Source organism: Daphnia magna, linkage group LG1, assembly GCF_020631705.1.
Source record: "Daphnia magna isolate NIES linkage group LG1, ASM2063170v1.1, whole genome shotgun sequence".
Classification (NCBI taxonomy): Eukaryota; Metazoa; Arthropoda; class Branchiopoda; order Diplostraca; family Daphniidae; genus Daphnia; species Daphnia magna.
Genome location: NC_059182.1, coordinates 18,566,148 through 18,579,385, shown reverse-complemented (window position 1 = coordinate 18,579,385; position 13,238 = coordinate 18,566,148). Strand labels below are relative to the sequence as shown.

At 43.3% G+C, this 13,238-nt stretch overlaps 1 protein-coding gene across 1 annotated transcript; it reads right to left on the bottom strand.

Moving 5' to 3' along the window:
• Positions 1-236: 236 nt before the first annotated feature.
• LOC123470077 (muscle segmentation homeobox-like) lies at positions 237-3,495 on the bottom strand. Its single transcript, XM_045169685.1, has 2 exons — positions 2,209-3,495; positions 237-1,303 (listed from the first exon to the last, which is right to left on the bottom strand). Exons 1-2 carry the CDS (start codon positions 3,152-3,154, stop codon positions 630-632), a joined length of 1,620 nt encoding a protein of 539 aa, XP_045025620.1. The 5' UTR covers positions 3,155-3,495; the 3' UTR covers positions 237-629.
• Positions 3,496-13,238: the final 9,743 nt, after the last annotated feature.

The window sequence follows — 13,238 nt, the reverse complement described above, 5'->3', positions numbered from 1 at the left end:
AATTTTTGAACAGATCGGAAAGCTGATGACGATTGGCAGCACCAAAAATGCCATGAAGACATCAGTCGATGTAGACACGCACACGGCAAACAAAAATCAAAACACAAATGCGTTTACAAAAGAGAATGGGGATTTGTTTGTTTGTTTTCTTCTTGTATACATGTATACATTTAAAAGTGATGACATCATTTCCAAACGGATGGAAGTGCCTCTATTGAATATTTACACATCGAGGGTCTCGTCAAAATAATCGATTTTTTATTCAGTCAATCGAAAATTGTTCCTAATTAAAAATAGGCCCAAAATTAACACAAGGAAACAATGTTTTTTTTTGTTTGTTTGTTTTTTTTCTTTCTATAATACAATCCATTCAGGAAGAGTTGAATTTCTTCATCGCCACAGATGAACACAAAGGATATAGGAAAACCAAATTTGTCAAAATGTAGGACGAGCTTATTATTTACATCACTATTTACACGTTACAGAGAGTAAAGGGGGTTTGAATGAAAATGCACTGCATTGTTGCGAAATCAAATGACAAAATAGACGCATCATATTAAAAACATTTTCATTAGGTGACATGTACGTTTAAGAAGAAAAACCAAACAATAAACAAATAGAATTTGAGTTTAACGATGGATCATGGCAGCGACGCTGGTGGTCACCGTGTTGTTGTTGCCCATTGATTGACTTGCGCTGGAACTGGTCATGGCCGACGAGCTGCTCGTCATCGGATACAACGAAGCGAAGGCGCTCATCATTCCGGCGGCTGCAGCCGACGCGTTGCTAGGCCTGCCGTTATTGCCAGCCGAACTGTTGCTGCTACCAGCCGATGAGTTTGGCGGGACAGCCGGTCCTCCTGGAGGTCCGTACAAGCCGGACATGGCACCCGGACCGAATAGGCCGAAGGCTGCGGCGCTGTGCGGAGACATCAGGTGGCCGAGGGGCCCTCGCGACGTCATCCGCAATTTTTCCAGCTCGGCTTCTTGAAGTCGTTTGGCTTTGGCGCGTCTGTTCTGGAACCAAATCTTCACCTGCGTTTCGGTTAGGGATAGCGAAGCGGAGAACTCGGCCCGTTCGGCGATCGACAGGTATTGTTTCTCGCGGAACTTCTTCTCCAGGGCCATCAGCTGTTGAGTGGTGAACGGCGTCCTCGGCTTACGGTTGGGCTTGTGCTTACGCAATTGACAGCGCAGTTGACCACCTGGTGGTAGTTTAGGTAGCCCGTCCAGGTGGTGGTGATGATGAGGGTTTAGGCCTTGATGATGAAGGCTGGGTAATTTGCTCAAATCCGATCCATCTTCTAATTTTGGGAGAAAAAACAAAACAATTGAAAAATTAAAACCCACTGAAATTGGATGATCTCATACGGTAGGAAAGAACAAAACACGAACGTGTCCCGCCCTGTCTGCACATCCACTGCCAACCCAATTCCCCCATTTAAAAAAAAAATATATGAGAAGAAAAAATATTTAAAAAAAAAAAACTAAATTTAAATGAGTTTTTGAACTTCTCTCCCCCCCCATTCTGCCGTACTGAAGCAAATGAGATAGCCATGTGTGTGTGCTCGCACTAATTAAGCCTAGCCACGACCGTAATGAAGAGCTTCTACGTCCCAGCAATCGTCCCCCCCCCCTCCTTGCCCCATAGCGTCTATCTATACTGTACGTGTAAGAGACCACATGCAAACTGTAACAAGGACTTGGGGGTAAAAATGAGATGAGCTCGCGTGAGTCACGCTCACTTCAACGCAAGACGTTTCTCACGCAAGCGTTCCGATTGACCGACCGCACGCGTCCCTCCAGCACACAACCCCCTCCCTCCCCCAAAAAAAAGATGGAAGTATGTAATTATCTTTTGCCCGTGATTGTACATTTGCCAGTTGTGCTGCTCGCGAGTCGACCTCACCATTCAATTGTGGTCGCCGTGCCCCATCACGACAGACACTTGAATCCAAATGGCAGGATATCAATCTCTGTTTCCGAGTTGTCAACTTGTGATTAAGCAATCAAAGCCAGACAAGATTCAATCCACTCTAAACAGCTTTTTTTCCTCGTTCTTTCTGTACATCAAAGTGTGAATAGCTTTAGGCCGTCTGTTTGTTTTGTTGACGCAGCCAGAATGGATGGCACGGAAGAGTTCAACATCCGCAGTGCTGTGTATATATACGGCTGTGTATATCATAATGTAAATAAGACGAAGACTTACTGGAGACAAATTGAGATGCGTGCTGGGCCCAGGCGGCCGCGGCCAGGCCGTAAGGTAAAGGCCATCCTTGTGGAGCTGGACCGACGGCCGAAGCGGGGAATGGGGACGGACCGCCACCGATGGCTGACGCCGAGTTGGGATGAGTTGCGGCTATGACGCCTCGCATTTGCATGGCCTGCAAACTGGCCTGCTGGAAATGATGGTGGCTCATCAGATTAGCCGGATGATGCGGATGGTGATGATGGAACATGGCCGCAGTGGCCAAGGTGGGAGACGGCCGGGATAATTTCCCGTTGGGCATCGTATCGGACGTTTCCGACATGCCCTCTTCTTCCTCGATGTCGACGTCTTCATCGTCGTCGTCACAATCGACGTCGCAATCCACTTCTTCCGTCGAATCCATCATCGACTTGTTATCTTCCTCGTCGCTGGATGTGTGGCATCCGCCGTTGCTGCTCGTGCTCGTGTTGTTGTTGTTGTTGTTGTTGCTGGCCGTTCGCAACGACAAATCAGCCGCTTGGGTCTGATGTTGCGGCTGTGAGGTCCGTCGCACGTCGGAGAGCAACGAGTCGACGCTGAACGAGATCCTCTTCGACGGCTGAGGTTGCACCGGCGAGACGGGCATGGCGGATGCGGCGGATGAAACGACGACCACCGGACCGATGGACGAAGACATTCTACTTGTCACTTGTTCTTCTTCTTCCTCTTCTTCCTCTTCCTCGCCCTCCGTACTGTGGTGACTGCTGTCTTCCGCCGGATCACGTTTGATCTTGGGCGATGGCTGGTTGTGGTGGTGGTGTTCAACGACTTTAGTGGCGGCGGCTGCGGCTGCTGCTGCGGCGGCTTGAGCCGATTGATGAGAGGCCGCTGCCAAACGGATCAAATTGGCCACAGCTGCCACTTCGCGAGCGCGATTCAGGGCGTTTACTTGATCGGCAATCATCATTCAAAAGATGGAACTCGAAACAAAACAAAGCACACTGTTTTTTTCTTGTTGTGCTTCTTCTTCTGTTGTTCAGCAAAGCCAGCACCGAAAGAAACAAAAGGAAATAGCGACACACTTAATGCACCATCGAGTACTGACTGAGGAACGCACTTGACACTTTTGCAGAGTTCAATCAAAGATTCAAAACTGATGTTGATGTTTGCGAATTTTTTGGTTTTTTAAAGCTGTCGAAATGGAGGAGGACTATGTTTTGGAAGAGTTGTGTCTTGGAGCTCAGCTCAACGCTTTCTGAATGCTCGACCGTCCGTACCGAACGAGTATAAAGGGGGTCGGTCCTTTGGCCCTGCAGGCAGCAAAGTCTTGACTTTGCCATTGTTAATCAAATGGAAGCCAAAAAGAGAAGGGGGCGGCTCTTTCGTTCTGTTAGAGGCCCTCTACACTCGACCAGCAGCACAAAGGTGTACCTTAACACTGCCCGAAGATGGGAGGAGCTTAGAGAGATGGAGACTCGATCGGAGGCACCTACCAAGTGGAGTCGACGCCCCGAGAGGAGGGTCTTTTTTTGTTGTTGCTCGTGTCCCGAACGTTCGAATGGAGCTGAAAAGCCGGGCCAGCCAATAGGGAGACGACGTCGAAACGGAAACGGAACATCCCTCTGCGCTTCCCTTCTTTCGTTCGCAACGGACCCCATTTTCCGATGCATTTTTATTTCTCTCTCGGTCGCTTTTTTTTTTTTATTTTACACACAACTAAACGGTAGGCGTGTGTAGGTGTTTTGTTTACGATTTTCTCATGTGGGCGACCGTCTTTCAAGCATTTCCTTTCCTCCCTTTCTTCGGTGATTCCGTTCCGTGTTATTTATCGAAATGGGGGTCTGTACGCATTGCGATTGCATACGCCTGAATCAATCGACTGTTGTCGCTGACTCGGCGCATGCGCACTTTGATTTGGGAATTTCTAATTGCGTTGTAAAATAAAATAAAAAATAATCATTTTTATTATTATCATCAGTTCTCGCTAATTAGCGGCGATAGCTTTGCCGTACTTATCTAGAAAATGAAGGACATCTTAATTGGGCAGAGACTGACACAGTCAGACAGAAAGGTCACATTTGGGTTAAAGAAAGGAAAGATGGATGTTCCTCTTCAATTGAAGCCTCTGTAGTGGATTCATATTCTCTTGCGCCATCATTTCCTCCAAAAGAGAAAAAACGACGGACACGAGGAGAAGATCTAGTTTTTCACACTCTATTATATCAACATCGTCAATGCAAACGGAGAGGAGAAATGCCTTTGATGCGCAAATCGGCGTGTTGGCTTCTGCCATATAATTCATGCGCGTATCGCTCTTGTGTGTCAAGGTGAAAACATCCGTGTGGCCAATGATGCGTGTGTTCAAGATCTGCCAGCCCTTATAGAAAAATGTCCCCGTTCTATATGCGGAGCACACGCAATTGAAAACGAGGAAACACGGCAGCTCTATTTCTCGACTAAACGATGGGATTGCGCGTTCTTTAAAAATAAATAAATAAATAAAAAATAGAATAGAATGATGATGTCAGGAGAAAGTAGTATATTTTATCGTGTTAGTTACATACACTCCCTTTCACTCTTTGTTCTGTTGCCTGTCTGTAATATGTGTACATAAAATATCCTCTCCACGCAACGTGTGCTTATATAGACGTAAATAGGCAATGGGAATAATATATCTAGAGTGTATGGAACATTCTTTTTTTTTATGTTACCTGACGTCTGTCGTATGTGATGCACGTATATAACGTGTGATATACAAAACAGAGCGAAAATTCAAGCGATTTGAAAGGCTCGCATCTCACAATAGTCTTTTTCTCTTCCCTCTTGGCACAATTGTACACACACACACACACAGATGATATACCCTATATAGACTTCTTTTCTTCTGTCGACGACAATTCAAGTCCCCATTGAGAAGAGAGACCGACCCAATAAGGAACATTTTTTTTGTTTGACATGTAAAGAGTCTCTATGGGGCGCTTGACTCGATCAAAAGTGTAGCATGTACCACCTCTTTTTCTTCGATATTCACATAGCCCTTTCAACGAGAAAGCACATCAATTTCTCTGTTACGTCATCGTAAGCCTCGAGGCAGTCCCCTAGGAGAAACAGTTGATGACTCGATTATTTAAGTTCAATTTGTGCTTTCGAAATGCGTCCGTTGTCCTGTCTCTCGCGGGAACGCTTATACAACCCTGCACAATGGGACCCAGTTTCAATTAAAATGGCAAACTATAGTGGCAATGCTGCATTGACACACGTGCAGATTTCTCCGTCGTCACATACGGGCAATTCAAAATGATTAAAAGCCGGTTGGCGTTGGTTTATTTTGCAATGGACGAGAGGTTATAGCGAGGCAGATGTCAACAAGGAAGATGAGCAATTTCATCTGATTTTTCGTCACCCGAGTAAAGCGGATGGCGTGCACAGAGCTTTGAATAGACTCATTTTATCGTAAAGGAATTGGCCAGTCAACGAGCTACTGATTCGCCTGCATTGTTGCATTAATGCCATCGTTTAAAATAGCAGAGGCTGTGATCAATGTGACGATGGAGGTGTATCGATGTGACGATGATCAAACGGAGGCGCCATACAAAACGAAAGACTCTACGAAGAAAAGAATATAAGGAAAGAAAGGCGATATGAGAGAATGGCTTAGAAATATGAAAAGAGAAGATGAGCGGTTGATTGACCATGCGCGACGTCATTTATCTGCCATTAGCCTCGACGCTCGATTTCCTTTTGATGTGCTGCTTTTCGTGTGTGTGTCCCAACAGAGGCAAACAATAAAGTTCCCGTCCCATTTATACACACACACACGCCACACCAGCAGCAGTCACTAGCATATGATGACTATAATGCGTTATTATTATCAGACACCGTTCTCCCTCGATGGCCATGATGATATCTGCTGAGAAATAGATACGAGTCTTCCCCCTCTCTTCGTTTTCAGCGAACGCGCTCTTCGCTGATTGCCTCCTATCCGGTCGACAATGAGACAGATAGCAATATGAAAAATCCAGCCAAATCTTAATGTGACACGCAGCAGCTAAAAATGATCCATCATCAATTACAACATTCTTACGCTCCATCGGTCCAACCTTTCGATTCTTTAACGCGCGGCCATTATTGACGCTAATGTCTATACACAAATCGATGCCAATCTCCCATTTTTTTTTCTAGCTTTTTTCAAATGATTCTGATTTTGACGAAGGCAAAAAACAAAACAAAAGAACGTTTGATTCTTTGATGGGAATTCTGTTTCGAAGTTTAACGTACAGACACACACAGGAGTGACTCAATTGTACATGTGGGAGCGCTTCGATGACAGGCTCTTATATTCATATTCATCATCATATAACATAATGAAAAAAATAATAATACTTTTATTCCAATAGAATATGTTTCAGAAAAGAACAGCCGGAGCAAAAATCGTTGTCTCGGTCGGCTGAGTTTTTCTGCTGGAGGGGCGCCCCCGTTGCGCTGCCAAAATACAACCAGCATTGACCTCAGTGAACCCCATAGTCCCTCCTATTTTTTTGTGTGTGTGTGTGTGTGTGTGTGTGCTATACATTCACTTTATTGTAGAGGCGAGTCCATCAAGATTGTTGGCCTCTGTCGCTCTATGGGCCCTTTTATTTAGATTCACAGCCGTTCATGTATACGTGTATATAAACAGCAAGAGTGTATTGGCTCTATTATGTTTTTCTTATATAGAATACTGCCACCAGATTTTTTTTTTTTCTGGGCTGTATACATGCAGTCGGTATGCGACTCTCTTTATTTATTTATTTTTATTTTTTTGGCTGCCACCAAGCTGTGACTAAAAAGCTTTAAATGCCTCAATGGAGTTTTGGAGCAGTCGACTAGTTGCAAGGCGCGCATCCAAATGATCAATCGACTTTTTATTTTGCAGTTGAGCCAAGGGCGGCAGCTGCTCGTTAGTTCTCGTATTATATTATTAGTTGTGCCGTTTGTGGTTTTCAATGCGAAGAACGGGACATGCTACAAGGTAAATGTATAAGGTCACATTATTCAGCGACGTGTGCACTCGCGATTCTATTATAGACATTGAAACACAATCGAATGATCTGAAAACATTTCGCCTCTTTGGCTGCAGAGAAAAGTAGAATAATAAAACAACAGCAACAAACAAACAAACAGACCGGAAGAGCTAATCAATGAAATAGCCATAAACATCAGCATTGATTCGTGAGTTTGTCTGCATTCCATTATATACAGAAGAGATGCCTATCCGCTATATATACGTCTGATGTATATAATGCCACACAGGAAAGGGGCATTCGTTATATCTTGCGCTTGTACGTATATATGTAAGATATATACAAATGACTTGGTCTCGTTCCACTGCAGACGTTTGATGATGGAACCTTAAAACAAAAAAAATTGTCAACGATTCAAACTGCTGTACACGTCTGCACCTCCGGTGTATCCAGACATGCAACCAAAACATGGCAAAACAAGACGACATTTTCGGTCGTGACGTCGATCTAAAAAAAAAAGGCAGACATTCGTTTCCCTTCACATGTCACGCTAGGCCGCTTCGAGGTTATGTCTTCATCCGGAAAAGCTTTTTTCTTTTTTCTTCTTATGTACATATATTCAAATTTGATGATGATGATGATGACGAAAGGAGCAAGTCGGTGAAGTTGATCAGATGATAGACAAGCTGCTCGTATTTTTTCTTTCAGAATTCCCTCATTCCATCCACCCATTGACCGACATGCAGCTATACCTGTTCACTGATAAGCGTCTCTTCTCCTACATCCGACTGTACGTGTGTGTGCGCGCATCATTCCATCTATGTACAGCGAAAAGACGTGGATAACAAGGTGCAACGACATTTGCTCTCGTTATATTATGCGACGAGTTTGACATTCATTCAAAAGAAACAACTGTATAGAAACAAATCAGAAATCAATTCTCTTCTATATACGCGCCATGGTCTCTGCCATAGATATGCTGATGGAATTGTATAATATGCGTGTACATATTAATACGAATTTAAAAATATGTGGAGTGGGGAAAGAAGAAAAACAAAACAAATGCGACCAGCTGCGGGGGCTTCTGTCTGATGCAAGTCTATTACACATTGTTCTCGTGTCCAACTCGCCGACATTCCACGCGTGACTTGTTGCTTCTCCCTATTAGAATCAAAAATCTTGACGTCGTTAAATCAAACGGAGAGATGGGGAAGACAAACAAATCAACGAAACATTTGTTTCAGCTATTTTTGCGTGTGTGACGGCCGAGAGGGAAGGACGACTCGTTTGAATAATCTTGACGGACAACAACGTCCGTGTTCACCATCTCATTATTCAATAGAGTGACGTGGATGTTGTTATTACTTGTAAACTAGTTTCCTTTCTATTTATTATTATTGAAATAAGGAACAGGTTTTCTGTTCGAAATGCGGGCACCAACGAGAAATTGAGGACAAAACGAAAATTATTGAGCGGCCGAGGAAAACGAAAATAATGAAGCCTTCCAAACAGGAACAATTGCATTGACTATGGGAATGAAGCGAATTTCAGTTTTCTTTCTCTGGAACCATCCGCCATTTTTAAAAAACATGTCTTGTTTAAATAAAGACTTTTTTATTTTTTCAAAATTGATGTGACTCTTTCTATAGAAAAAAACAAACAAAGACTGTCGCCATCCATCGGTGTGTATTAGCTCTGTGTAGCTACACGGCATCATTTGAATACACAGAACATACACAGAGACGACATTTTGGCGGAAGAATAAAGATTGCAATCGTTCCGTCTTTGGGATTAACCTTTGGAAATGTGCCAAAAGGGCGGATCAAAAAGCGTCTCCTCTTTCTCGTACATAAACGCTGAGAACAGACGGATAACATCATCGATATATAAAAAAAGACAAGCGACTCTCCATCCGCCATCTCTCTGCATACATGCATAAATGGAAACGAGAGCATATTTTAAGCTTGCCAGACTCTCCTCAATCACCGACCACACACACACAGCGAGCTCGACATGATAAGCCTTTGGAAAAGTTGGAGCGGCGGCAAAAGGAAAAATGGTCTAAATCCAATTCCGCCGCAGTGGAAAGCCCACAGGCTTAAGACGGCAAGAAAAAGGATATAGAGCAGGATTGAAATAAATCCATCCAGCGCGATTGACTCGTCGACTCTATATGCCGCTGCTTTTCTTATACAGAAAAGGGGGAAAAGAAAGAAAGAAAAATAAAAGAAATAAGAAAATAGGGAAATCTTGAAGGCACAAAAATGGTGGCCGACTTTATAGACCGCCGAAAAACCTATAAGCTCTCTGCCGCCGGATTAGTTTGAAAAAGTCTGTTGGGCATGAGACAGTTGAAACAAGCCAACACACACACACACACACACACACACCAAAATAAAATAACAAGGGAAACCCGCCAGCGTTTTGGATACTCTCATCTCATCAAACTCGGATAATCGCATCAAATGAATCAGAAAAGGTAAAACCTTTGGGTGCTGCGGTTTGTTCCCCCCACCCCCTTTTGGGGAGGGGGATCTCAATTTTTCTTTGCTGCTGCCGTATGCGCTTAATCCGCCGAGGAATGGCGAATCATGGCATAGAAAGCGGCAGACCTTTTTCCGCTCATTTCCATTGAAAAAAAAAGAAAAAGAGTCAAAACTTGTACGTGCGATTTACGGGATGATATGCGTATCAAGTGCAGCATTAAAAATGGCAGGACCGACAAAGTCAGTCGCATCAAAAGGTCGGCTGGCATCTTTGCAATGAAGAGTCGAATCTTTTGTGCCATTCTACCAAAGCCAACTGTACACACACACTTGATTTTCTTTCATTTTCGAATTCTCTCTTGTTGTTGGTTTGATTGACAACGCGGCCGCGGTGGAAAGACCGTATCATCGCATCTCATTCCATATGTAAAACTAAAGGGAGGGTGGACGCTTGGCCGACTGCACAGCAGAAAAGACATTCATCAGACGAATCAAAAGGGGGGAAAAAACAAAACAAAAGAAGCCGAAATAGTTTCGCCATACAGTAGCAAATAACATAACTGACATATCTGTGATATCGTTTTTCATTTTTTTTTTTTGTTTGGTTTTTGTTATCAGCTGACATCGAATAATGCCCGGGCGTACACATGAAAATGGAAGGGAATCAACGCACGGCTAATTCTCGTCGAAGCCACTACAGTGTAACATTGTTCAGCACGATGTTTGATAGCCCGCTACGGACTTGTATTTTCTTTCTTCGGATGCATCATCATCGTCACCGAGTTCCAACAAAGTCGAAGAGGAAAATAAAAAGGGCAAAACAGTAGCAGCACACGCCAGCTGAGCAACCAACCAACCAGTAACGATCATCATCTTTTGGCCTTCCATTTTCGGTGCCATTGTCGGCATGTTGGTCCCTCTACGTCCGCTTCACCGCCTACGACCAGCATACGAAACTCGCCGATCTATATGGCAAACATACAAGAGATACGGACGATACGGATGGCCCGTTAGGCTTTGTACACACGCACACACACACCGATTATGATGAAGTCAAGCGAGAGTATACAGAACGGTGATTCATTTTGGATATTATGGTACACGTATATATACTAAAAGTCTAATAAAAGCATTCCTTGCATTGGAGTCCGTCCTTTCACATCAGACGGCCGCAGTTAAGACATTGAGTCGTTAGACGTTAGTGCGTGACATTCACCTTTGAAGAACGAATGAGACGTTTGAATTAGAAAATTCATTACGTGCGCCATGATGTCACACAGTGTAGCATCCTTTTTACATACGCATGCACAGTTCTACGTCGAGGGAGGGCGTCTTTCATTACGAGACCTAATCTATAGACACCGAGTTGATGGAGCGCAAACACCTGGATTTTGATAGACTGACACTCGAGGTGTAAAAACGCTTTTTGATGACTATAGAGGGGAGAATGCAAAGGACATTTTTTTTTTTTGGTTCGATTCTTTTCAGATAAAAGAAGAACTCGAAGGTAAAAAAGGGGAAATCATGCTGCGCGCGTGCATACGAAATCCATTATAAAACAACTGTGAAAAAAAAGGGGGGGAGGATGAAAGACTTTTCTTCTTCTTTTCTTGTGTTGGCCAGACTTTGGCGCTTCTATTCCTGTAAATGCCTATGAAAGAGAAAGGCAACAATCTATACGGCTCTCTATACAGTTGGCTTCATTCATACCGAAATCCAGCCAGGCCTTGTGTACTCGAGGAGAGTCGCTCCATTGATTGTCAGGTATCCAGAACGAATGGCTTCTTTAACTTCTTCGGTCTGATTTTTTTTTTTTTTTTACCTTCTTCTTGTTCATCCACCCCTCCCCTCCCCCACAAAAAAAGAAATATTGAAACCACTTCACTCTCTTTTCTCCTGGCAGTGTATATAATTGTTGTACACATGTATTCTTTTCCCTTTATTTTTTTGTATACAAGAAATGCCAAGCGGTCCTCTTTTTTAAAATTCGGGGCTGTATATACACACAGTTGGAAGATGCATTGACTCCTCCTCTTTCTATCGCTATACACAGCTGGCAGCATCTATAGTAGATATTTCTTAATAAATAAATATGCGTTTGTTGCTGTGTTATTACTGGGCCTATTGGGGAAATATGAACAGCCATCGAAAAATTCCATACATTCCATCGACATTGTCGATCCGCAACCAATTCAATTTTTCGTTTTTGGGGTGACTTGGGGCAGGAATTTTCTTTCTTTTCTCCATTTCTGCTGACTCCAATAGATTTTTCTTATTTTTTTAAAATATTTTTTAACACGTACAGTACATGACGGTTTGATCGCAGCAATAGCCTGAACTTTCCGCTGGATTAAATCAGAGAAATGCGATTTGATTTTTGAAAAACGATTTTAGTCAACGCATTGCTGATTATGTTCTGTGTATTCCACTCTATACCCCTACATAGAAAAATTGTGTGGGAAAAGCGATTAGGGCGTTGGGTCTTGTTTCACTTTTTTCTTTTCTATTTGCGCCATTTTGTCATTTGACTAATGACGTAAAAAGCCTCAACTTAAAAAAAAAAAATGAATTCTCTTATACTGCAACGCATAATAACAACCACCGTAGTATATTACGAAGGGCGACCAGCCCCCCCATCTTTCTTTGTTCAATAACGGGAGGAGAAAGAAAAAGGCAATCGCGGCACTTGTAACGAGCCACATCTGCGGTCTATACGCGGTAACTAATGATGAACGCGCGGGAGGTGGCAAGTTGGGGCGAGAAAGAAAGAAAAATTTGAAGCGAGTGTTGGATATCGGTTTGCTGGACGAAAAAACAACAGCCGCGTTCCTAATGGTCGAAAGGCACACAACAACAAAAGTCGTTATTGCCCTCTCAAAAAAAACGAAATGCTTGCGGGTAATAGAGGGGCCGTGTTTGCTATACGACACTGATGGCTCTCGTGTTGTTGTCCAGCAGCAGCAGCTTCTATGTATAAACACCCCGCTGGTCAGGTTGTTTTAATGGACGCCACAAAGGAGAAAGTTGATGTCAATAAATATAGGCGACCATTTTTATCTGAATGGATTTGGCTGTCGGGCAAATAGATGAACACACAACAAGAAAAGACGATAGAAAACAAGATTGAGAAACAAACGAGTTGAAAACAGACAAGAAAAAAACAAAAACAAAAGAAAAAACAAAGTGGACACGCAGCTCCTTATTTTCTCTGGTCACAAGTTAAAAGGCAGGCAGTGAAACGCGCCAAGCTTCGCTGATAACGACAAAGTGACAACAGTTTGCCCGTGATTTTGGGTTCTGTCGTTCAATGGCTCTGCTCGTTGTATGCTAATTTTCCAGAGTCATTCGTATTTAACAGCAACACGATCAGGGAGTGGCGTTATTCACTGTCTCCTAATAAACTTTAAAAAGAAAACTATCCAACGTAATCAACGGACGGGCCGTCAGTTGCCTTCGTTTGTTTTAACATTTTCTTTTTTGTTTTGTTTATATTTAATCTGCCCGTTGAATTCGAATTTCATTCTATTTCAAGCGTGAATAACTCGAATGAACTGGTACATGG

Excerpts from the sequence above, each read along its gene's own strand:
- LOC123470077 (XM_045169685.1), bottom strand. The coding sequence starts at position 3,154 with ATGATGATTGCCGATCAAGTAAACGCCCTGAATCGCGCTCGCGAAGTG. Across the intron at positions 1,304-2,208 it reads CGCATCTCAATTTGTCTCCA|AAGATGGATCGGATTTGAGC; the intron begins GTAAGTCTTCGT and ends TCCCAAAATTAG.